This window comes from Anoplopoma fimbria, chromosome 18 (assembly GCF_027596085.1).
Source record: "Anoplopoma fimbria isolate UVic2021 breed Golden Eagle Sablefish chromosome 18, Afim_UVic_2022, whole genome shotgun sequence".
Lineage (NCBI taxonomy): Eukaryota > Metazoa > Chordata > Actinopteri > Perciformes > Anoplopomatidae > Anoplopoma > Anoplopoma fimbria.
The window spans coordinates 21,929,552-21,953,321 of NC_072466.1; the positions used below are offsets into that span (position 1 = coordinate 21,929,552).

At 40.6% G+C, this 23,770-nt stretch overlaps 1 protein-coding gene across 2 annotated transcripts in view; it reads left to right on the plus strand.

Moving 5' to 3' along the window:
• The window catches only part of cd2ap (CD2-associated protein), a 59,739-nt gene extending 37,045 nt beyond the window's left edge, over nucleotides 1–22,694 (plus strand). For both annotated transcript variants that reach the window (XM_054618893.1, XM_054618894.1), the window contains 8 exons: nucleotides 1,287–1,349; nucleotides 4,592–4,724; nucleotides 4,897–5,006; nucleotides 9,769–9,884; nucleotides 11,359–11,445; nucleotides 15,599–15,807; nucleotides 16,969–17,032; nucleotides 19,349–22,694. In XM_054618893.1, the coding sequence (XP_054474868.1) occupies nucleotides 1,287–1,349; nucleotides 4,592–4,724; nucleotides 4,897–5,006; nucleotides 9,769–9,884; nucleotides 11,359–11,445; nucleotides 15,599–15,807; nucleotides 16,969–17,032; nucleotides 19,349–19,390 (824 nt within the window). In that variant the 3' untranslated portion in view covers nucleotides 19,391–22,694. The remainder of the gene's footprint in view (nucleotides 1–1,286; nucleotides 1,350–4,591; nucleotides 4,725–4,896; nucleotides 5,007–9,768; nucleotides 9,885–11,358; nucleotides 11,446–15,598; nucleotides 15,808–16,968; nucleotides 17,033–19,348) is intronic.
• Nucleotides 22,695–23,770: the final 1,076 nt, after the last annotated feature.

Consider the following 23,770-nt stretch of genomic DNA (forward strand, 5'->3'; position numbering starts at 1 on the left):
GGATAGTAGCTCAGTGTATCCTAATAATAATAATGGATATAGCAGCATGGGGCTGTCCAAGGCGAACCTGAACCAGCCCTAACTATAAGCGCTATCAAAAAGGAAGGTCTTAAGCCTGCTCTTGAAAGTGGTGAGTGTGTCTGCCCCCGACTGAAACTGGAACCTGGTTCCACAGAAGAGGAGCCTGATAACAAAAGGCTCTGGCTTCCTAGGGTTAGAACTGCTGCAGGATTCTGGATCAAGTAAAATGCTTATTAGAGCAGCCTCAATAAGGAGTTACGTAATCTAGTCTAGAGGTAACAAATGCATGAACTAGTTTTTCTGCATCACTTTGAGACAGGATTTGCCTGATTTTCGCAATGTTATGTGATGGTTTCACTCAAAGTGTTTTGCAGTTCTTCTTTCACCAAACATGAAAGTAGAGCGCAGCATAGTTTCATGGTGGTGGGGGGACACTACAGGTGAATAGAGTAACTCCATGAAACTTCCCCAGTTCATTACTTACATTAAGACAATTATTTTTTGTATTACAAGTTTTCTGAAATGTTAAGTTTAAATATGCAAATCAGGCATTATCAAATGGTAACTTTTGGTGAATGTAGGAGAAATCTAAGACGCACATAGACAAAAGTAGTAAAATATTTTATTCTATCCACTAGTCTAAAACAAGACATGTTATGGAAGCAAAATTGTCCAAAATCGCAAAATGTTTTTGCCTGAAGTGTATCACCATATAGCAGCAAGTGCTTCATATCGTCACCAAGATCTGCAGGTTTGCAAAATGCACTCTTGCATCATTGTTTTCCTGTCTGCACAGGAAGTTTTTTGCCGAGCATTTGCATTCACAACCTTTACGCCACTGCATTGTGTTTCAGTTCGGTGTGTCTCTCTCTGAGACAACAATGAATGTGTGTAAACCACACACAGGTGCATGCAGGTATACATGCACAGTACAGTGTGGGCCAGATAGAGATACATATGGAATAAATGTGTATGTAAGAGAGAGAGAGAGAGAGAGAGAGAGAGAGAGAGAGAGAGAGAGAGAGAGAGAGAGAGAGAGAGAGAGAGAGAGAGAGAGAGAGAGAGAGAGAGAGAGAGAGAGAGAGAGAGAGAGAGAGAGAGAGAGAGAGAGAGAGAGAGAGAGAGAGAGAGAGAGAGAGAGAGTTTTCTTTGTAAGATTGAACTTGTGAAAGTGTTTTTGTGTGTTCGTGTGTTCCTCCTCATTGTCTGGTGAGTCTTGAATCAGTCAGGTTCAGACTGACTGTGGACCATGTTCCGTTTTCCAGCTCTCAGGCCGGAGGTTCCCAGCGCAGACAAAAAGCCTCATCCCGTCAGGCCCGAGGACAGAGGTAGGACCGTCCAAATTTACGTCTTTACCCTCCTCAACTGTTCTATCCTCTCGCTTCCTCAACGTCTTTCACACCTTTGCACCACACATTAGAAGCTATTACCTCATTTTTTTTATATTTGGAACACACCATTCCTCAGCTGCTGTGGTCCGTGTCACGACTAGCTACCACTTGACCAGGAGCCATTCTGCTTCCTTTCGATTTAACTGGGCCTTCTTCCCTGTATGACTTCTTACCCTGTGGTGGAAGAAGCATCGAAAGTAAAAGTAGTGGTTTGTTAGAAACATGTCCCTTTTGACTTCTGATTGTTAATACCATTACATCAATTTGGTAGTTTGAGCTGGTTTGACTATTTTATATCAGTGAAGCCTTAAAATTTGCATTCTATCTAACAGCAGGGGGCAACTCCTCTGGTTTGCAAAGAGAAGTTGGATTGTGTTGAGGTCTATGAGAAAATTACTCAGTAAACATGAGTTTATGGTCTTAATCTCTAGTTTCAAGTCTTCAATACAGCATGATGTTCCTTTAGTAAATGATGGTCCATTTAGAGTCAAATACACTATAAACCAGGGTATGCTTTAGGACGGGCTTACTCTGATTGACAGGTCGCTACTACAGCGTTTTCCGGTCTGGGAGTTAAAATAAGATAAAATAATCCTTTATTAGTCCCGCAGCGTGGAAATTTACAGGATTACAGCAGCATAGAGTATAGTGCAAATCAAGAGACATAGTAAAATAAAAACAAGATAAAATAAAAAAACAAGTATTATAAATAAGCAATAAAAAACTGAAATATTATATGTACAGACAGAAAAACTATTACAGCTATAAATTGCACAGTGTGTTTTGTATTTTATTGCACGTGTCATGTGGTCTGCTGGGAGCAGAGTTGGTTGTGCAACCTGACACAACCAAAACTGATTAATAATAGTAGATTTATAGTTATGAAATAGTGGTGCATATAATAAATGGAGATTTTAGACAGTAATGGCACAACAAATAAACATTTTTTTATATGTATTCCAGGAGAAACATTAATGCAATGATGATTTTGAAACTCATACAAACATAATTTATTAACACAACAGAAAGCAAATACTGTGAGGTTGTTGTTACTGACTAAATCTATCTCATGTCATTTTACAATTCCTTTTTAAGCTCTAATCTTCAGTCGAGATGTGAAGAACCTTCAGAAACCTTGAGGTTTCTAGCTGCTTCTTTCATTCACAGCAGAGATAAAAAGAACCTTTTCTTCTCCTTAACGGTCTCCTAACATGCGGTTTACCCCTTAAGGCGCCAGTCCTCATTGCCAACCTATTGAAGCTTATTGCCCGCAATTTCTTTAATGTCATTTTCAACTTGCACCCTCGGCGATGTCAGTTAACATCACTCATTTCATCTCAGTTCATCCCATCGCATTAAACAAGTACATGCCAGGAGGCCCCACTTTCAGATGAAAATTAGATCATGGAGCATTTGGAGCATAAAAAATGATGTATTAATCTGATGTAACGATCATTTACTTTGAACTGCATCAACATCAACTGTGCTTACTTCCTTTTTTCGTGAATATAAGCTGAACAGATGTTCTGGACTCACAGGGAGCTCATGGGGTTGATGAAGTGTCATTAATTCTAAACATTTTTGTACGTTTACCTGTGTCATGTCAGAAATCTGAAAAACTGTCTGGTTTTCAGTGGAGCAGATCTCAAAATTAGAGAAATATTTGCAGTGTTTTTATTTGTTTAGTTGAAGGAAAACAGTTAGCCAACCACATGCTCAAGTGATTGCAGGGCTATTCTATCTTGTGTAAAAGAGAAAAAAATAAAACAATTGTTTGACTGCAGAAAAGCAGTAAAATAGAGTTCTTCAAAGGCTATTTCTCTTTCTTGTTCCATTTATTTCATACTTCCCTGTGTTTGACAGCTGTTGCTGGGGCTCCACAGAAATAAGCTCAGTTCACACAATAAAATGAACTAGCTCTTCATAATTTGGAATGTTAGACAATGTTTACGGGCCCAATCAAATGAACTAATTCACGTTCATTCATTCTGTTTCTTTTTTGTCTTTTTTTTTTTTAACTGGTTGGATGTTATGGCGTTTCAATAGGTCGCAAAAAGCGCTGGCCGTAACGAGTGCGAGCACACGCAGTGACCATAGACTGTATGTGAGAAGTGGACGTAGTCATTGTGACTTCACCCATTGGTTTGTGGACTGGTGCTATGAAGCCTTCCGCCATCTTGGCATTTTTGCATACGATGAACAGAAGTTTCTATATTTGGAATGCGGAGGACTGACGTAGAGTCGCCGTACACAGCTCTGGTAGTGGCAGACGCCCGTCAATCACAGTATTGTAGAAGACTTGAAACTAGAATTTGAGACCATAAACTCATGTTTACAATGTTTACTGAGGGAATAAATCAAGAGAGAAGTAGAGTCATTTTCTCATAGACTTCTACACAATCAGACTTATTTTTCCATCCAGAGGAGTTGCTCCCTGTTGGACAGTAGAGAGAATGCAAGTTTTAAGACAATTGTATCGGCCTCGCTCGGCAGAACAGGAGGTTTTCTGCCTGGCAGTGACGAGCTCCACCCTCACTACATGCTCTCAACTGGGGGGGTGTCAGAGTCCAGCATGCCGTCCGGCGTGCCGTCCGCAGCGGGCCACGGCTCATTGATTTCAGTTCACTTTTGCGGCTGGATAAAGTTACGTTAAAACCAAACTCCTCTTCACTTTCCTCCCGGAGTTGAGAAGAGGCCCACTTTCCGAACTTCCACTGCACTAGTCACCTCACTTAAAAAACCTTTTTCTTAAAAAGTTTTTTTCCCATTATGTATTTGATGACCCCTCCGATTTATTGTGTGACCCTTTGGAGGGTCCAGACCCCTTGGCTGGTAACCACTGGACTCAACTAAATGACTGTACATAAAACTGTTTATAAGAAGTAGACATAGTCACCTGATGACCAGACGTTCAGCTGAGGACAAACTTTATCAGCAGAAAACCTTGTCGAACATCATTTGTCCTGATTTGCCTCGGTTTACTGTGCGTCACTGTCAAGAGGATATCATGATGGTGAAATTAAGTCATTTTCAATCTTTCAGAATTATATTTTGCACTGTGTACGATTTCTACTTCCCGCCTCTTTGTTTCTCTTTTATCATTCACAGTTGCAGCAATGTGTTCCCCTTTTCTTTCCCTTTTCCAACTCCCATCTCACATCTTCTTTTATCTTTTTCAGTCGACAGGCCGTCCAAGCCCGCGGCGCCGGTGGTCCCGCCCAAGAAGCCGGTCCCGCCTCCCGGGAAAGGCAGGCCGGGAGGCTTCCTCCCCAAGAGGCCAGACAAGCCTCTCGCTCCCTCGCCGAACCTTAAGTGAGTCTGTTATGGCCGCGCGTCTGTTCATTTGTCAGTCCCAAATCTGCTCATGTGCATCAATATTACTCCTGTCTGTTGTGTGTTTATTTGAGCAGCCACTTGTACATGAAGGTACTGTCAGGAGTCCAGCAATTTCATGTTGAAAAAAGTTTTTCCCTCTGTTCTGCAGGCACAATGGAGAGGTGCCTTCTATGCGACCAATGTCCGCCTTGGAGCCGTTATTGTCCACCAGACCCAAAACTCTGTCCGGGGACTGGGGGGAAAAGTCCTCAGATACGGGTTTGTACATTTGCTTATAGACTACGTCAAAGTCCTATATAATGGAGGTGATCGTTTTTGCTTTATGACATGTCGGAACATGATTATTAGAACTGCAAAACATTCACACACTGAACACTTCCACGAGTGAGACCAAGTGAGTCTTCTTCACGCTTTGACCACTGGAATGGTTTTCAAGCTGTGTTTTTTTATTTTTTTGGTCCACAAGCGGTTATTACATTAGTTCCCCAAATGATGTTTGCTGAGACAACAAGCACCCCTTTGTGTGTGACAGCTCACAGACTTTTAGGATTCTAGGCCTTAAATTAACTTACATAACCAACATCAACAACAAATATTCATTAACGTGTGTGACTTAGGCCACGTGCACATTAACCCGTTTTCACTCGTTTTCAAATGAAAACGGGGTTTTAAGATCTCCGTCCACACATTGCTTCAGCATCGTTTTCGAAATGATGTGCGTCCAGACTTGCTCCCCTGAAAACGAATATCACGTGACTATTCACGTACACTGGGCATGCGCGTGCCGGTGTAGACAGGAAGTACATTGGTTGCTTGGTTACAGATAATACATTAAACTACTCTTCATACTTGTCGTGCTTGATACTTTAGAACTTCCTCTAAAATCTTCCTCCATAAACTCAAACAGACACATTTCGTGGAAGTTTTTAGAAGTTTTATTTTTCAAGCTTAGTCACAACACTGCAGGTCTAACTCTATCTCTCCTACACAGACAGCACATGTACTTTAAATGAACAGTTATTAAACGAAGTCTACTAGATTATGGGTCCATACATTTGGTCAACACAAGTCCGTCAGAAGTCGTTCTGTAGGGATGATGACGTCGCGGGACACGCCCCTCTAATCGCTCCAATAACAGCTGATTCCAGCTGAAGCCGAAAGACCTGAACCCCCTCCGGGTTGCCATGGGTCACCTGTGCTCCCCTGGGTCCTAAGTCCCTACAAGTTTGAACATCTATGTACAAACATTTGTAACAAATACCACATTCTCCATGTTGAATTAACCTGGTACCTGTATTTAAATCCTGCATTTTAATTTGACCTATTTTTATTTATTTATCTGAATTCTCAAGTACATTACCATTTAAAAAAATAACTAGCTTTGTAAATTACCAAATGATGTAAAATGTTGATCTAATCTTACCACTATCGCCGTAGGGCCAACATGCTGGTTGAGGATGGCCGCTTTAGGCAACATAAGTAGTCTTTAAATTTGGGTAAGATCTGACTCTTAAGCTTAGTTTATACGCGTGACTTTCACAAATAGTTCACTTTTAACATGTTTAGGGATTATACAAAAAAGGGCAATTTGCTTTTAAATGCTTTAGACAGGAGGTCTTTAAATCTTAATTTGAGTAAATATTTTATATTTCAAATAGTTTACAGCATATTCAACCTTTGTTTCGTAATAATGCTTTAAATACTTGACATTTTTCTTTACAGGGCTTGTGTAAAGGCAATGAGGTAGTCCTTGAATATGAGATATAAGTTTTACAGATAATTACAATTACTCCTGGTCAATGTGGAGGTTACTTTATGGCTTTTTGCCGGTTAAGCCTACAGTCTACGGGCATATCTATGAGTTACACTCCTTGTCTTTTTTAATCTTTTTTCTTTTCCACTTCATTTCTACGCCCTCTGGTGTCTTTGAGAATAAAGCAGGAGCTAGCGTGCTGCCTGCGGAGGCTCGCGCTACGGCGCCAAGCGCAGGCATAAACACAGCCTTATTCTCTACGATTCAGAGTCACCAGAGATCAACAGCAAGGGTGGAAGTCAAACAGCGGGTACAGTTTACAGAGCACACCTTGAGGGCAATCATGAGGGAGTCCTCCACTGTTGGAGACATGACGTCATTAACAACCCTCCCTTCCTCATCAACACATACAGACATAACATCTGTTTTTACATAAGAAATGTTATACCACCTCTATTATACAGGCATTCTCATCTAGCTTAAATTTTTTTTCCTTTTAATTTAATGGATACAAAGATCAACTTATATACTAAAGTGATTTATTATGTAATTTAATAGTCGCTTATTTGCCACAAAGTATTAAAATCTTTGATGAGATTTAAGTTAATCATAGTCCACCTGTTAAATGGAGTGAAATGATTTTAGAGCTGCAGTTTGGGTTTAGATGCTCTGTAGAAGAATACCTCTATAATAACAGTTAAAAGTAAAGTAAATTTCCCCGCTGCGGGACTAATAAAGGATTATCTTATTTTATCTTATCTTATCTAAGAGACTAATTCCTCATGAACTTTTCCCACCAAGAGTTCCCTCACGTCGATGCTCAAAAAACATTGTCAATCAGCAGATCGCAGCAGTCTGGGTTAGCACATTTTGAGCTGTGCATCAATATGCAAATGTGCCTTCAATAAAACATCGCAGGCTGAGCTCTGTGTTATAAAAAAAATAAAAAAAAATAAAAAATACCAGAGGTGGCGAGGAAACTGAACTGGGAGACGTAATTGAAAAGATGAATAGTTTTATGGCTGGAGGAGAGGCGTCAAATGATAAACAGAGGCACGGCGGGGAGAGAAAGGGGGGCCGGAAGAAAATACATTTGTAACGGATTTAATAGAGCCAAGCTAAATGTTGTTTCTTTTCCCACGGGAGAGTTCTCAGATTGCGACAGGTTCCCTGCAGAGGCGACGAGGAGCCGTTAAAACGCCACGCCGCTCACCAGAAGGCAGTCTGACACACATTACCGTGGAACACGAAAATCCAATCTCGCCTGCAGTCACATGCCTTGCTCTTCCGACTGCAGCGGTTCGCCACCGTGAAGCTGCAAAGTGCTGTTACACAACGGCCACTAAAGTTCGCCAGTGTTGTGTGATAAACAAAAAGTGGTATTGACTCATTCTGTCCTCTGTTTGAGTTTGTCATGTTACAGGACGGTTGTGTTTAAATTTCTACCGTGAATCCTCTAACAGTGGCCAATTTTTCCTACATGCCCTTGTTTATAGTTAGTGTCAGTTTTATTAATTGATAAGATATTGACTTGTTTTCTGATCTGCACACATTTTCACTTCCTGTTTATGCAAACTCAATAGGAAGCTGAATTTAGCTCGTTAACAGAAATACTTTTTTTCAAACATATATTAATACCACTTGCTTTAACCTTTTATTTTTTGTCCGTTTTTCAATTGCTGTCAATAAAACTCACGCATAACAATGACCTTCATATTAAAATCCCTCTAGAGGGTTGAAGGGAGTGATCTTACAGGCTAGCCTGGCTATCTACAAAGGTATCTCAAACCGTTTGTTACATTTGACGAAAATGGAACATTGTAACACGTACAATTGGCACCGGACCCATGTGAATACTCGTCACGCCGATAATTAGCATGCAGATTTAACGTATTGTTGCATTGCATTTTGATCGCACTGAGGCAAAACGGCTTCATGATAATTTACAGTTGCTTAGCAGTCACTCGATGTCTGTTTGAGACTGTGTTCAGACAGAAAATACCATTGCTCCAAAACGATGATACAACATAGATAAAATGCCCTCTAGCATTTACCCTTTAGCATTGTGCTAATTTTGCTGTTCAAGAGAGAAAATACTTGATGCTATCGAACTATTAACATGGTCTCTGAGAGAAAATACGTCCAAAGAATTGGTGCAACAACAACCTACGTACCAAAGCATACTAAAGGACAATACCTGCAGTGGTGTGTTTTCCAACTGATACACCAATGATCAAACTCTTCTACTTCATTGCTGAAGAACTTCCCTAATTACTTAGCAGCGCAAGTGACACCGATGCAAGTAAATAAATAATTCTGCCTCTTCAGCCAACAGGTTAAGAGAACCACAAACTCAAAATAAAAAACTGTATGCATGACATTGAGATGGCATGACAGTCACCCACTTGATTATCAGTGAAGGAATATCTGCACTATACTATACACAAGAATCTGTGTTTGGGCAAGTGGAATACTTGTGAAAAATAAATGTGATGTTTATTAGGGGCAGATATTCAGTTAAATGATGGGATTAGGAGATATCCTTTAATGCATTTTAATCACAGATACCTGATAACACTTTAGAGTGAGCAACAAATCCGTTACGTTAGCGCTTAGCAGCCAGTGGACCGCACAGTCCTGGTTGGGCTAAATAACGAAGCTAACAGCACAGCAACATTCGAAACAACTAACTTAGACTGAATCAGATATGTAGGTCTTTCATATTGAAATGAATTCCCAACCTGCTGCTCAGAGTAATCACTCAGTGACGGAGCTAGCGTGTGGAGGTTGCGTTTAGTTACATTACGGTGCGTTCAAGCTCCAAACTGTAATAAATGATTATTGGGCGAAGGTAAATTCATACGTTATCATGATGTGTTCAAATGTAATCTTGTAAAACATTTTTCAATCTACAAAAATGTGTTGATCTGGATGACCCATGTAAAATGTCATTGTATCATTAATCATACTTTGTGAAACAGACAAGAACTAGCCTAAGTTGTGCCCATTCATTTGGAAACAGCAACAGCCAATTGGGGAAGCTTTACAGACCAATGGTGTAACCTCATCATTCTGCAACTCTATCACTCATTGACAGACTTAATGGTTTAAAGGGCTTTAGGCTTATTTTTCTGCTGCTCAGTTTGCTTCTAAGCTGTTATCGAGGTTGTATTTAAATTGAAGATTGTGAGTTCACCCTGTTGATGTTCCCCTTACTCATCGGCTTTCCTTCTCCGTCTCTGCCTTCCCCCCATCTATTTCCGACAGATCTGATGAGTTTTGACGAGTTGTCGTCTACCTCGGAGAAGCTGTCTCACCCCACTGCTAATAGACCAAAGATGCCTGGCAGGAGGCTGCCCGCCCAGTTCGGCGGAGGACATTCGGTGAGCGCACACAAGCACCTCGGCATACTCACAACCAGATCATGAGGGTCTGGCAGGAGTGTTATGGGATGGTTAGAATAAGCTTAATATGGGAAATTGTTACCATCCCTTTCTACTTAGCATTTGACTGAAGATTCATTTTCACTGTTTTCCACATAAAGTGCTGTGTAGCAAATATGGTTGGTTTCAGACAACGGATACATTTTAGGTTAGACTCCAGCAGGCTAAATACTCCGATGCATTAAAGTTAATACGAGGAACTTTTAACCGATTATGAAACAGTCTCAGTTTAATCCTGATCCTCTTTCTGGCCTACATCCGTAAACAAGACCATCAGAGAGAAGATTGTGTCTTTCTATATAGTCATTCTTAATGTTTGTCATCGGTGCCATCGGGTCAGAATTGTCTCGCAATGAAATCATACAGGTTCACCAAACTCCTTCAGCTCAGACTCCAGCAGAGACCAGTCCACCGTGGACAGACCCAGATCTGGCTTCACTGCTGACTTTGACTTGCAGTCGAGAGCTCAGTTGGGAGGAGGAGAGCAACTGCTTTTGTCCACAGGGACGGACAAAATTAACTCAAAGATGAAAGTTCCGCACAGTAGCTTTAAGCTCAGACACTGACAAATTTTCTGACAAACCTCTTTATCTAGGTATTTTACATTTATTATTGTTGAAATGAGAAAACATAACTGGCATCAAATTGATCAGCTGTAGCTTATCAACAGCAATTATCTAACAGCTACAATTACACTTTTGCCTGTTGTCTGGTGTCAATTTTTTATATGTTGCTGAGGGGAAGAAAGATTACTCTGTAAAACCCAGGCGGCAACCTCCGATTTAGAAAAAAGAAGCCAAAGCTGAAGTGTCATAAACCTGCATTCTCTCTAATGTCCATCAGGGGGCGACTGCTCTCGTTGTATAGAAATCTATGAGAAAATGACTCTACTCCTCACTTGAGTTTATGGTCTCAATCTTTATAAACTGTTTGGCTTATCGGACCAAAAAATACCTTATTACATATCAGATCTGGGTTTTTATTTCTCTTCTGAAAAAGATGTACCACTCCATGGATGTTCCTTTTGACACTGAGGTCCCTCAGCTCTGTTTCCCATCACACCCTTTCACTCACTCACCATCTGTCACGCTCACTCTCATTCCAACACACACACACACACACACACACACACACACACACACACACACACACACACACACACACACACACACACACACACACACACACACACACACGCTCCCGCCTCACAAAAGGCGTCCCACTGTGTCTTCATCTTTCAGAGTAGTCACACTTGACTCAAGGCATCACTCAGCTGCACTTTGTCCAAGCGACTGTGTGAGGTGAACAGGGGATAGGTGTTATAACGTTCCCATCAGTCAGCGTCAGCCTCTCAGGAAGCTGTACCGTGAAAATCAAATGTAATTTTAATGTCAATCAAACACTTCTCTTGCAGCCCACCAAGGAGCTGAGCGTGGAGAAATCCTTCAAGATCGATGAGGAAGATGCTGCTGCCAAACCAAAGCTGACAGAAACCAGAAAGGTAACTTAGAGCGCCATCATTCACCAGATGACAAACACTGCAAATGGTACCATATACATTGAACATTTAGGGCCAGTGTGTAGTATTCCGGTGGATCTTTAAGCAGAAATGGAATTTAATATTCATAATAATCATAATAATAATTGTATGTGAGCCACACCTTACCTTGTGGTTTCCTCTCCTCTTCACTGAAATTAAGTGATGTATTTTTAACTAACTGAAACACCTAATTTTCTCAGTTTTGGTTCAATTGTTTGGAGTCAAAGTGAGTCTATGTAACTTGTGACAGAAGAAATATTGCAATCTTGAATTAATTATTAATACATTACATTACATTACAGTCATTTAGCAGACGCTTTTATCCAAAGCGACTTACAGTCAGTAGTATATTACATATCATTCACCCATTCACACACTGATGACAGGCTACCATCAAGGTGCCACCATCAGACTCTAACTAACATTCATCATCCAGTCCACACCGATGGCCTTCAGGAGCAACTTGGGGTTAAGTGTCTTGCCCAAGGACACATCGACTGCCGAAGCCGGGTATCGAACCACCGATCCTCTGATTGGAGAACTACCTTGCTCTCCAGTACGCCACAGCCGCCCTAATAAAAAACACTTGGTCTGGAATGACCTTTGTGGCTAACGTTGGCTATTGTTAGCAGACTGAAAGGGCCAGTGTGTAGGCTTTTGGGGGCTCTATTAGGAGAAATGGAATATAATATTCATAACTATGTTTTCATTAGTGCATAATCATCTGAAACTATCAATCGTGTTTTCATTAGCTAAGAAATTGCTCTTGATGTCTACATAGAAAGCAGGTCTTTTGCATGTAGTCCTCCATGTCTCACCGCCATTTTTTACAGTAGCCCAGAACGGACAAACTAACACTGGCTCTAGAAAGAGCCATTTACGTCACCTTGAGGCCACCTTAGTCTCCCGAAACGCTTGTGAAACGGCAGTTACATGAGCCATGAGCCGCAGAGCTGCAGGACTGTGGTACTGCCAACTGCCATCTAACTTTATTTTCTTCCAAAGTAGTGTTATTATGGTACGGATGTCCTCTGCACCCGTCTTGTAAAAGGGAGGAGCAAGCGGAGGGGCATTCAGTTGGTTGCAATCTGCAACCGCACCACTAGGTGTAGCCACATCCTACACACTGTCCCTTTAAGTCACCGTAACAAAGACACTAAGTGGCTTGTAAGCGCTTTGTCCTTTTTTCCCCCCAGGGTTTATAAATACAGACCTAACAAATCAGCAGTTGCCAGAAAAAAAGGAATACCAGAGAAAGCAATAAAAAAAAAAAAAAAACGACATAAGCCATACTAGAGTAAGAAAATAAGTGGAATGGTACACAACGGGATCTCCCACCAGGACAGTTCTAATGAAATACTGTAAACAAAGAAGGGTGACGAATTGAAGTGGAAACATGAATAACTGTGTAGTGAAAGAGGAGAAAAGCAGGTCTTCTCAAATATTGTTATCACAGGTTTTCTTTGTCTTTTTTATACATTTTATAGACTAGACGATTAATTGATTAATCAAGGCACTGCTGTCACAATAATCTATTATTAAAGTATTAGTTAGTTGCATACCCAGAGCACTGCGTCATGTACATGGGATTTTTTTTGAGCACCCTCCAGAGACAATCTGTCAACAATGGGGAAAGACAGGCCGGATAATTGGCACCTTTCCGACAGCGAGATGGTCCTTGCCAGTTGTGACGGAAGTGAGCGTGGGGAGGGCCACCGCCTGCTGTTCAGTTAGCGTTTCATTAATTGCATCAGATGCTATCTAGTCTGGATTGGTCATGGCCAGGCCGAGACCAATTAGACTCGGCGGGGGGCAGGTTGCAGGTTGCAGGTCATTTATTGTATAAAAACTAAAACAAAACACAAGATACAGAGTAAAGCCAAACAGCTCAGACTTGCTGGGAAATTTACACAACCTGTGTGTGTGTGTGTGTGTGTGTGTGTGTGTGTGTGTGTGTGTGTGTGTGTGTGTGTGTGTGTGTGTGCGTGTGTGTGTGTGTGTGTGTGTGTGTGTGTGTGTGTGTGTGTGCGTGCCGTTCTCCTTACCCTCTGGTTCACAGTGGGACCTCCAGCCAGTTTACAATGAAATACTGTAGATACAGACAAATTAAAGGATAAATACCGAAATGCACAAATGCAGGTGCTTCCTTTAAAGGTGAACTGCGTATTAGTCCAAGGATACTTTTGGGTGTCTTAAAGTTACAGTCACATGTAAGTGAAAAGGGTTACGGGTCAATGTCATCATTTGTGATTGTAAAAAAACAAAGATTGTTATTCACTATACAAAAGCAATAAATCATTCTTTACAGTATGACTAACACAACACTGATACAGGCAACATATAAACTGCTCTCAAGTGCAACTTCAACTTCAAGCCTCGTAAACATGAAATATAATCATCATGACTCTACTTAGATATAATCTGAAAAATAGCAACAAAGCACTACAGCATGAAATGACTGGTGTGAACATTCATATGTTAGCAGCAAATCTAAATCTTACTGCTCTCCAGTCAGTTACACACATGTTCACAAAGTTGTACTGCCATCAAAGCATGGTCTGGCAATTCTCAAGTTGTTTCCTTTACCTACTCTCATTCTAATATGTCAGGTGGAGCGTAGGATGTCTTTTGTAATTTGAACATTGTTTTATGGATTTTATGTCCCTATTTTCCACTTATTTTATCATATTTTGAGTATATTATCTCTGACATTTGATTTGCTGGACTTCAGTTAATATGTTTGCTGGATTGTTTTAACAATCTAAACCTCTTCGTAACACTTTTTTTTTTTTTTTTTTACATGGTTGATAAGATTATGGTAGACTGCTCAGTTGGCAACTATTTTAATAGGAACAGAGCCTTATGTTACATGAGTGTTTCAAACTTAGAAAAAGGGTATTATATAAAGCAATAAGTTTGGAATTCGTGGTCAAAAGCACATACTCCCATTTGGTGTGATTATCTGGCATAAGGAGAAACTTAACCAGACCAAATAATGTCATGAATTGAATGGACTATTACATAATAAGAAAATGACACTGTTTGTAGTTAATGAATCATTCATTTAATTTTGCGTGCCCACCATAACTTTATATTCTCACAGTGAAACCAGAAAGCATGTAGTGAGAGCGGGGTCCTTGATCAATCAATATAATTATTAAAGGTACTCTGGATTGAAGTGCTGAATGCATTTCCCTCTTCAGAGCAGATTTTTGTGGAAGAATTTGATTTGAATACTTGAACCCAAGAACGACTTTTTGTATGTATTAATTATTCACCCTGTGTTACCTTGAATTCTTGAAGAAAACTTTGTTTTTCTCGCATGCCTTCATGTTTTTCAATTAAACGTTAACCGTGGAGGCAAGCGAGTAAAACAAAGTTGTCTTAAAGAGTTCAGGGGAACACAAGGCAAGTACTTGATTTACAGATATTCATTTTGGGATTTAAGTATTCCTTTAATGTTTTAATCATCCATGTTTGCGTGCTAGCAGTCCTTTTCTTCCTTGCCTTTTTGGCACATTGGAATACCGAGAGACTGTGTTGTCTTGTGGGACCAACCCTTAAAAAGATTGCTTCATAGCACTGCTAGTGGTCAAAAACTCCACAGAGTGCCTTTTTGAGTTCACCAAGAGATTTGTGCGATTGTGCATACATTGTTATTTTTGATAGTTATTTTTGTCTGTAGACGTGATTAAAAGCAGTGACAGAGTCTGTTTGGTGCAGTGTGTGATCAGAAAACATGTTTGTAATGCATGGTTTATGCAATGTAGCACAACAATATCCATTTCTTTCTAGTTTTCTTTCAAAGGTAGTGACTAGTATGAGAGTTCAGTGATGCCAAAAATGAAGGCAGAGATGTGGAAACAACGTGAAAGGCTCTGATAAATCCTAGTTCACCCACATGCTGTTTATTCTTGACATTGTTCCCTCAGAAGAAAGGGGTCATTGCAAATCAACAATAGTTGCCGGGTAACAAGACCTGCACAAAGGATCACTGAACAATTTAATGAGTCTGAATAGAACCGTGATCTATGAACCAAATAAGAAGAATTTTGTCAAATCCCCGTCTGTCTGACTGTCTTGTATTTTTCCTCCTTATTTCTGCCCTTCACAGCCTTCCACAAACAACTTATCCCAGTCACCGGCACCCCTGAGGCCCGCCTTCACCAGCACCGAGGCCAAGCCGAGCCCTGCGGCAGCCCCAAGCTCAGAGGGCAGCAGGGCCCGGCTGGAACCTGAAGAGCCGAGCTCCCAGCTGGACGAGCTGAGGAGCCAGATGAAGGAGCTGCTGATGTCCGTGGAGCTGCTCAAGGCCCAGCAAATGTAATGCGACTCAGTGTAGATGGGAACGGGGTTTATGGAGCTTTGTTTCTGTCTTTATTCAAGAGTGTGGTCTTTCAATGTTAAGGACTCATTGATTTCACAATCAAATGTAGTAGTGCTTTCCCTGAAAACCCTGTTCCTGCACTCAAATAGCCCCTTGATTGTGCTTGGATTTTCCCTGCTTCTGACAAAACTGCATGCTTACACTCAGATATACTGTTGCCTGCACAGATTTCCCGCGCTCCAGCTCCAGCACTTCTCGCACTGCTGCATCTGCTCTCAGATTTTTTTTATGCATTAACCCTGGTTACAAAAAGCTGCATCCACCAGCCAGTAGACTTTAACAGCCGTCGCCAACAAAAATATGCGTGCACGTGCGGGCGACGAATGTGCCGTTTTGCCCGAGCCACCTAGAACAATTGGCAAGCTTTACTAGCATCACAATGTCTGGTTGTTGCATCAGAGTAAATATTTTAATACAGGACTCAAGTTCCTCAGAATTCCGACAGGATCGCAACATTTCAGAGCAACGGGTTTCAGTTTAACTGGTGACTTTCAGCCTGAATGCGTCTGTGGTTGCTCGTCATAACTTGCGTAAATGGTTGGCTTAGATGATAAACACAGAAGAGTATGCATTTGAAATTAATTGGAGGCTTTTAGGAGGACACCTACATGTTCAGTTGGCGTTTTCAACAGCTGCCGTCACTATGATCTACCAGTTAACGGTCCACAATATGTGGTATTCAAATACTTTGCGCTTGAATGTCAAGATTTGGACCTGACTACCAACTAATCTACTAAATACCCAACAGAGCAAAGGTTTTGTTGCTCTTGAAGGAATCTGCTATTTGGCTCCATAGAAACACATGAAATGTGGGTCACTGAGCATTTACCATCAATTGATTTGAGAGCGCTTCATGATGGTACTTAGAATTGCATTATTGTAAATGGCATTTAGCTTTGTTATTGGAACTGAAGATCAATGTGATGGCATTTAAAGATTATTTTAATTTCAAATAAAAACATTAGTGTTAGGATTTCTTTTTCAACTCTCCAAGGAACACGTCAGTCATCATGAGTTTATGCTTTTTTATATATGCTGCAGTACACATACTAATGACTCGTGTTTGTGTTTGTGTGTGTGTGCGTGTTTATTTCCAGGAAAGAGATAGCGGAGCTACGGGGAGAGCTGGATGAGGAGAGGCTGAAGCGCGTGGCCCTGCAGGTAACATCGATCGCCATAGCAACACACGCTGGGCTGTCGACATTCATTATCTTCATTAGTTTAGCCAAATATTGATGACAACCAGAATAAAGACAATGACAGGAATGCACACCATGTAGCACAATGCAAGACATGTGCAAGCAGTGAATTGCAAAAGTTGCAGGCTAAAGTTACTCTCTGATGAGAGTGATTGACAGGTGGCCAAAGACATTAGCTCAACATTAAAAAAAGAAATGTTCACATTCTGCTCCTCCAGCCCATATGTGGATAACCGGCCCAGGGTAAAGTGGTCCCTTTGGGAGCATCTCGGTGGCTTTGCAGTGTCCCTGGTTCAGCACTGGCACCATCCCTAACTATGTTTCTTGTCCATTTCTGCCACTTCTGCCTCTTATCAGATGCAAAGCAAACAACCAGAAAAACTTGACAAAACATTAATATCAAGTTGAGATTTCAACCCTATCGCCTGCCGAGTAGTCATGAAAATATCTCGATTTTTGACTAAGTAAGTCTCACCAATTAAAGGTGACCTGTGGAGTTTTTTTTGTAAAAAACAAAACAAAAATTCTATTCAAATTCAGTGTTACTTATTAAACTTTTTTTTAAGTATTTTAAATCCAGCATTGTTTTCATCCAGTTTTGCTTGTGAGCAGTGTTTGCTGGTTCGTTGCAGCACATGTTGGACATAATAAAACCAACTTAGAGACCAAAAGTCAGGATATCTCGACCACTGACTGCATACTTCTGCTGATGAGGTTCATGTGATATCTTGGAAAGCTGCAGATCAGCTACTAAGCGGACATCGAGGTCACTGTTTTGTCAGTAATTTTTCTTCTACATAGTCAATGATTAAATTGATTAAAATCTTAATCAGAAAAAACAGTTTTTGACTACCAGTAGTTCAAATTAGTTCATTTTAAAATACTACCAATTACCCAAAACCCTGAAGACATATTGTAGTAAAACAATGTCATTTTCAGTAATAATTTTACACCTTAGATTTTTACAGTGTTTCATCACAGCTTCTCTTACATTTTATCAAAAGAAAACGAGCTGAACCCCCTGACGTTTTTTATATTTATACATGTATATATATTTTTTACATAAGCCAGGTCAGTTACTACCGTCACAGGACTTCCGTCACGCTCACCTTAGAGTCCCTGGAGAGTGAACACACTCTGCCTCCCTGTGCTCCGGAGTGATCCGGCATCACAGGTCGGAAAATTAGATGTTTCTGGCAGAAAGAAAAAACAGCGGAGGACATGAACCCGGGACCTTCCCAGCATGGCACCAATACCAATCACATCACAGGAGGAGGGTTCTCCCCTGCAGAGAGCCCCGGGCACGCACGCACACGCACACGCACGCACACGCACACACACATTACTGTTTCAAAATTCGTCATGGGTGTGTCTGTTATGATCACACGACATCCGACAGCGTTGGCCATCAGTGGATATGTTGCTAAGCTAACTAGCGTGACCGCAGTCAGTGACTGAATGAACCATAGAATTTTTGTAAAGGTCATTATAGATGGTCTATGGTTGGAACAGACAATTATGTTAGGTTAAAGTCTCCTCTTGTACATTCCAGACCTTTTAGCTCCGCTACTACTTCAACCAGAGAGCTGTCCATCAGGATGCCACACCCCCTTTTTATAGCATCAAATAAGTAGTTACAAACTGATCACTTGAACATACATGAGTTCGATAAGAGCTACCTAAAAATGACATAAATCATCTTTGTTATACAATTTATTTGAACCGTACTTTGTTTTTATAATTATTTTGTTTTGCCCACAACCCATCTGCTAACATAGATGGGGCGGGGTTAATTATCTTTACTGCAGCCAGCCACCGGGGGGCAGTGGAGATGTTTCGGCTTCACTTTATGGGAGCCGTCATGAGATGGTCACGACTTAATGAGCAACAACCAAATTCAAAGTATGGGGGGGGAAACATCCAACAATGAAAACTTCCAACTTGTCTGCTTCCTTAGGACATGTGGGTGTGGTTTAATCTGGCATCGTGTCATAGTGCTTATTGAACACTTTTCAAAGACGTGCTGCTCAGGGGTTGTCCTCCAGCACGTGGCTTCATTGTCATTTCGGTCCTCCTAATCCCCGGCCAGTAATGAAATCCGTCCCATAGCGGGACACCTCCACCATTGTGCCTCACGGCAGGGGAGCAATGTTAGCTGGATCACGGACTGAAAACCCTCTCTGGCAGATGGAATTTCCCATCAATCCACCAGAGTCGGTCTACTTTATCAAACTCTCCGTACTGAGCGTGTATGTGTGTGTCGTTGTGTCTTTCGCAGATGGAGATAGAAAAACTGAAGCGGAGCGTCCACTCAACGTGAAGCCAGCGTCCTGATCAACGGCGAGCCTCGGGGTCAGCCGACCGGCCTGTCGCACCGACCGGAGAGCAGCTGGAAGGGCGGACGACTGGATGGAGAGTTCAGCCGACGGGAGAGAGGGTGGGGCAAAATCACGTGAACCACCTCGAGCACAATCCTTCTCTTTTTTTTTTTTCTCAGTGACCTACGAAAAATAAACTCTCACAATATTTGTAAGATTTACACTTTTGCACACATACATTTTTTTTTTTCAAGCTAGATGTAATTAAGTTACAAATGTATACGTTTCTTTTTTCTTTTCTTTTTTTTTTGCCAACACAAAAATACAAAACGGAGGCCTTACTTCAAACTACTGCGCTGCCACTCCCACTCTCTCCTCCTGTCACTCCAGCGTTCCTTGAACCCCTCAGGGAGGAGGTTCGCTCTCAGTACTACTGACTTTGTATAAAGCAGGGGAGCGCTTGTTTTCCTTGCCTCATTTATTTTTCTTTCTTGTTTTTTTTTTTTTTTTTAACGATGCACAAATTTTAAAAAAAGAAAATGTTTCCAGTTATCTTCTGATTCCTCATAGCGAATGATTTTCCTTTTTTCCCAGTGCTCCACTCCAAGGCTGCAGCGCTTTCAGGAGCTCTGATTTATTTTTGTCTTTTTATGTTTTTTCTAGCACTCCTACCCAGGGTAACACTACTGTGCCTGTTTAAAAAAAAAAAAAAAAAAAAAATGAATTATATTAAGTGTTTGTAACGGGAGCGTACATATATACCACAATGGTGTCTGGAAAGTTTGCAGCATGATATATAGTATATCTCTATTTTTTAAGTCTACTGACATGCCTAGTCAAATACTATATCCAGGGCCTCTCCTATGGCTGGTCACTTCTCTATTTTTGTCGGAATCGTTTCGCTCGCTGGGTTCTCAGAAGTTTAGCCAGAGTTATATATATCCTGCAGGTAATGCAGATCCACAAAACTGCACCCAATCCACAAAACTGCACTCTTCTATTATCAAGGGTGCTGACCAACACATAGATCATCTCTGTAAACCGCTTTTAATCCGGCCACCTCTTAATCCCTGTCGCGGCCCCTTTCTACCTCTTCCTCTCCTTGATTCAAAGTGATTAATTTGTCTCTCCGCTCTGTAATGTGTCGTGCACAAGAATCAGTTGTCCTGACCTCATCATACATGATCTGTTCTAGTCTCCATTCCAAGTACACGCTAACTGGAAGCAGCATGAATGAGTGAATGGAAATGAATTAAAGCCCCTATGTGTAGATTTTTTTGTTTTACATGGTTATATAATCCTTCAAAATACTTATTCTTGGTGGAAGTTTATGTGTGTGAAAAAAATGAGACAATCCCAAGTGAAATTTATGCAATCTCTGTGTCTTCTTAGCCACGTAGCATCATAGCTCTAGCGCTAGCAATCGCTATCCGTCAGTCGGTTGATCAGTCGGTCCAACACTTTAGGCCCAAACTGGAATATGTCAGTGAATATTGTCTGGATTGCAAAATAATTTGGTACATGCACGGTCACCAGAGGAAGAATCCTTATGGTGTTTGTAACCCCCTGCCATCAACAAATCAAATTTATCCAGGTGAAATATCTCAATATCTAACAGATGCGTTGGCCAAACATTCTTTGTTATCAGATGATGCATCATTATATTTTCAGTGATCCTCTGACTTTTCAGCATAACGTTTAACATAACGCCGAGCTGGAAAGCAGTGTTTCACTACCACCTCTCTGACCACACACAAACAGTGAGGTCACGGCGTACCGACTTACCTTGGAGTGCACTTCTATGTCACTGCAGCAAGGTGCAGATGGTTTTAAGTCTTTTTTTTTTTCGTCAAATACTTAAACAAATACATGCTAAAATAATGAAATTAACGTTAACACACTAAACTTATACATTAACATTGTTGCCTGACCGATACTGGAATTTTTGAGGCTGACAATATATGAACTTTAAAAAAAAAAAAATCATCCAACAGCATGTCAACCACTTTGTTTCTTTATTTATATACAGTGAGACAATCCCAGAAAAAAAAAAGGAAACCTTATCAAGAATGTTTTTTTGCTGTATACGCACACAGCAAAAAATCATTCTTGATAAGGTGTCCTTTTTTTATTCAAATTACGAAAAAAGATACGCCAACTCAACTATACAGTCGTGGACAGCTGAAAAATAAACTAAAAGTAAAGTTCTATCCGCAAAAAAAAAGGGAAATTGGTCATGCTGTTTGGAAACGCATCTTTCGAACACGTTAGCATTTAGCTCTGAGCTGCTAGCACGGCTGACTCTTAAGTTTTCTTTAATACCATCAGTAGGAGTCGCCAAAGGCTAAAACATTCAAATCCCACACATTAGAGCTTTAGGAGGAAGCTTCCAAACAGAAAAGGAATCAGTTACTGTACACTGCTGTTTGAAAAAAAAAAAAAAGTACAGAACTGCTACTGCCTCTCTGGTTGCTAATCTTTTATTTATGGTTTTTAATAACCATAAGTTGATTCCTCTCACTGCGAGCGAGGTTCAGACCTACAGAAATGAGTGGAACTAATGCACAATCGAGTGTGAGTTAGCCCCGAGTTCTGGATGTACCGCGTGCGGTTCTGTGCTGACGAGCAGCTTAATCCCAGATGCTCTTTAGAATCCGAGACCGGTATAGTACGACCCCCCCACCCCCCTCTCTGGTCTTATATATGGGTCAGAGGAACGTATCAGCCCTGAGGGTTGATCACAATATCCACAGCAGGATTAATTCCAAATATCAAAATGTTGACTGTTTCACATCTACTCCTGTGTACCACGAGTACTGGTTACTATCATTCCATGTTTTCTTTATGTTAAATATCTTTAAACATGTCTCACAAATGTCTTAAAAAAGTGTTACTTTACTTTTAAATCATCCTCAGGCTTTCTTTCATGTGTTGGATGTGTGTGTGCTTTCGCTGGTGTCTGCTCACATACTTTGACCAAGTTGATACTGCACATCTGACCTTACAGAGCGTTTGGCACTCGCACGATATGTCGATGCCTGACACTTCCTTTTAGCAAGCAGCTCTTAAACAATACAGCCGAGCGATGAAATAATCGGGCTACATGTAATATCTGTAACACGACTTAACTTCCACATTGTTGTACATTCCAGAGTTTGACACCAAGACCAAGAAGAAGAAAATCTGTGCACATTTATAACATATTTTCAAGTGATTTTTTTTGTTTTTGTTTACAAGAGCTGTATCATTGCATGAGCTGAGATTCTTTTCAAAAAAATGAATAAATATCATCTTTATTTACAGTCACAGACCTCTTTTCTTTTCTTTGGGTTTGAATTGTGCGTCACTTGAAACTTATCAAGGACAGTCTTCACACTTCTGGCATGCCCAAAAAAACCTAAGCTTTCTTGGAAATATCGAGTGGCAGTTATCGACCGCTGAGAGGAGAGAGAGAGCGGGCGTCTTACGGTGAAATGAGCCGTGGGTGATGTGTTCCGTCTGTTACAGTATCTGACGTCCATCTGTAGCGGGTAAGAGGGCGCCGAGCCGGGAAGGCGAGCTTTCGATTTACCAGTCGATTCCGTGTTCCAACCCTCACCTGTGGTCATGAGCTTTAGGGTAGTAACCTGTATGATTACAAGCATCTGTAATTCTGATTTTAATCTCGCCCTTAAGTAGCTTTAAAACCCCTGAAAACTTCTCCTGCCTGAAATACTTAAATAAATGAGCAACAAACAAAGTTTTTAACAAGTTTAAACTAAAAAGTGATTCATCAGATCAGATAGACAGTGACTAAACAATTTACCAACTGTAAGTTGATCGTGATTCAGAATTTGCTAAATCCTGATTGGTGCATGACTTTTTCCCCCTCTTCAGATCAGTGATGTGTGTTGTGAAAAAAAAAAGAAAGAAATGCAAACAATCTCTTGTGAAATAACATAAACTGCACTAACGATAGCAGAAAAGTGTGTCTTCATGTTGGACCCAATCAGTCATGGCAAGAACATGATCCAACATACATGTTACCCAGCAATCATCATTGCATATCTGTACAGGAAATAAGAAATCATTAATTTAATTTAATGTTCAGAAAAAATGGATCTATAGTTTTTTGTTTTGTTTTTTCAGAATAATCATTCATTTAGACATCCCTACCATCTATCTTACCAAATTTCAAAATATTACTCCCGCAGCCATCAATGCATGTCTGTATTTGAGAAAAAAACGCAAAGAAAATAAGAAATTATCCATTTAATTTAATAGTTTTATTTTTTTTTTTACATATAATTCATCTGTTTTTATAATTTATTTATAAAAAATAAGCATACTGTTGTTATCCCTACTGTCTATTTGAACAAAATACAAAAAGAAAGGAAACCAGG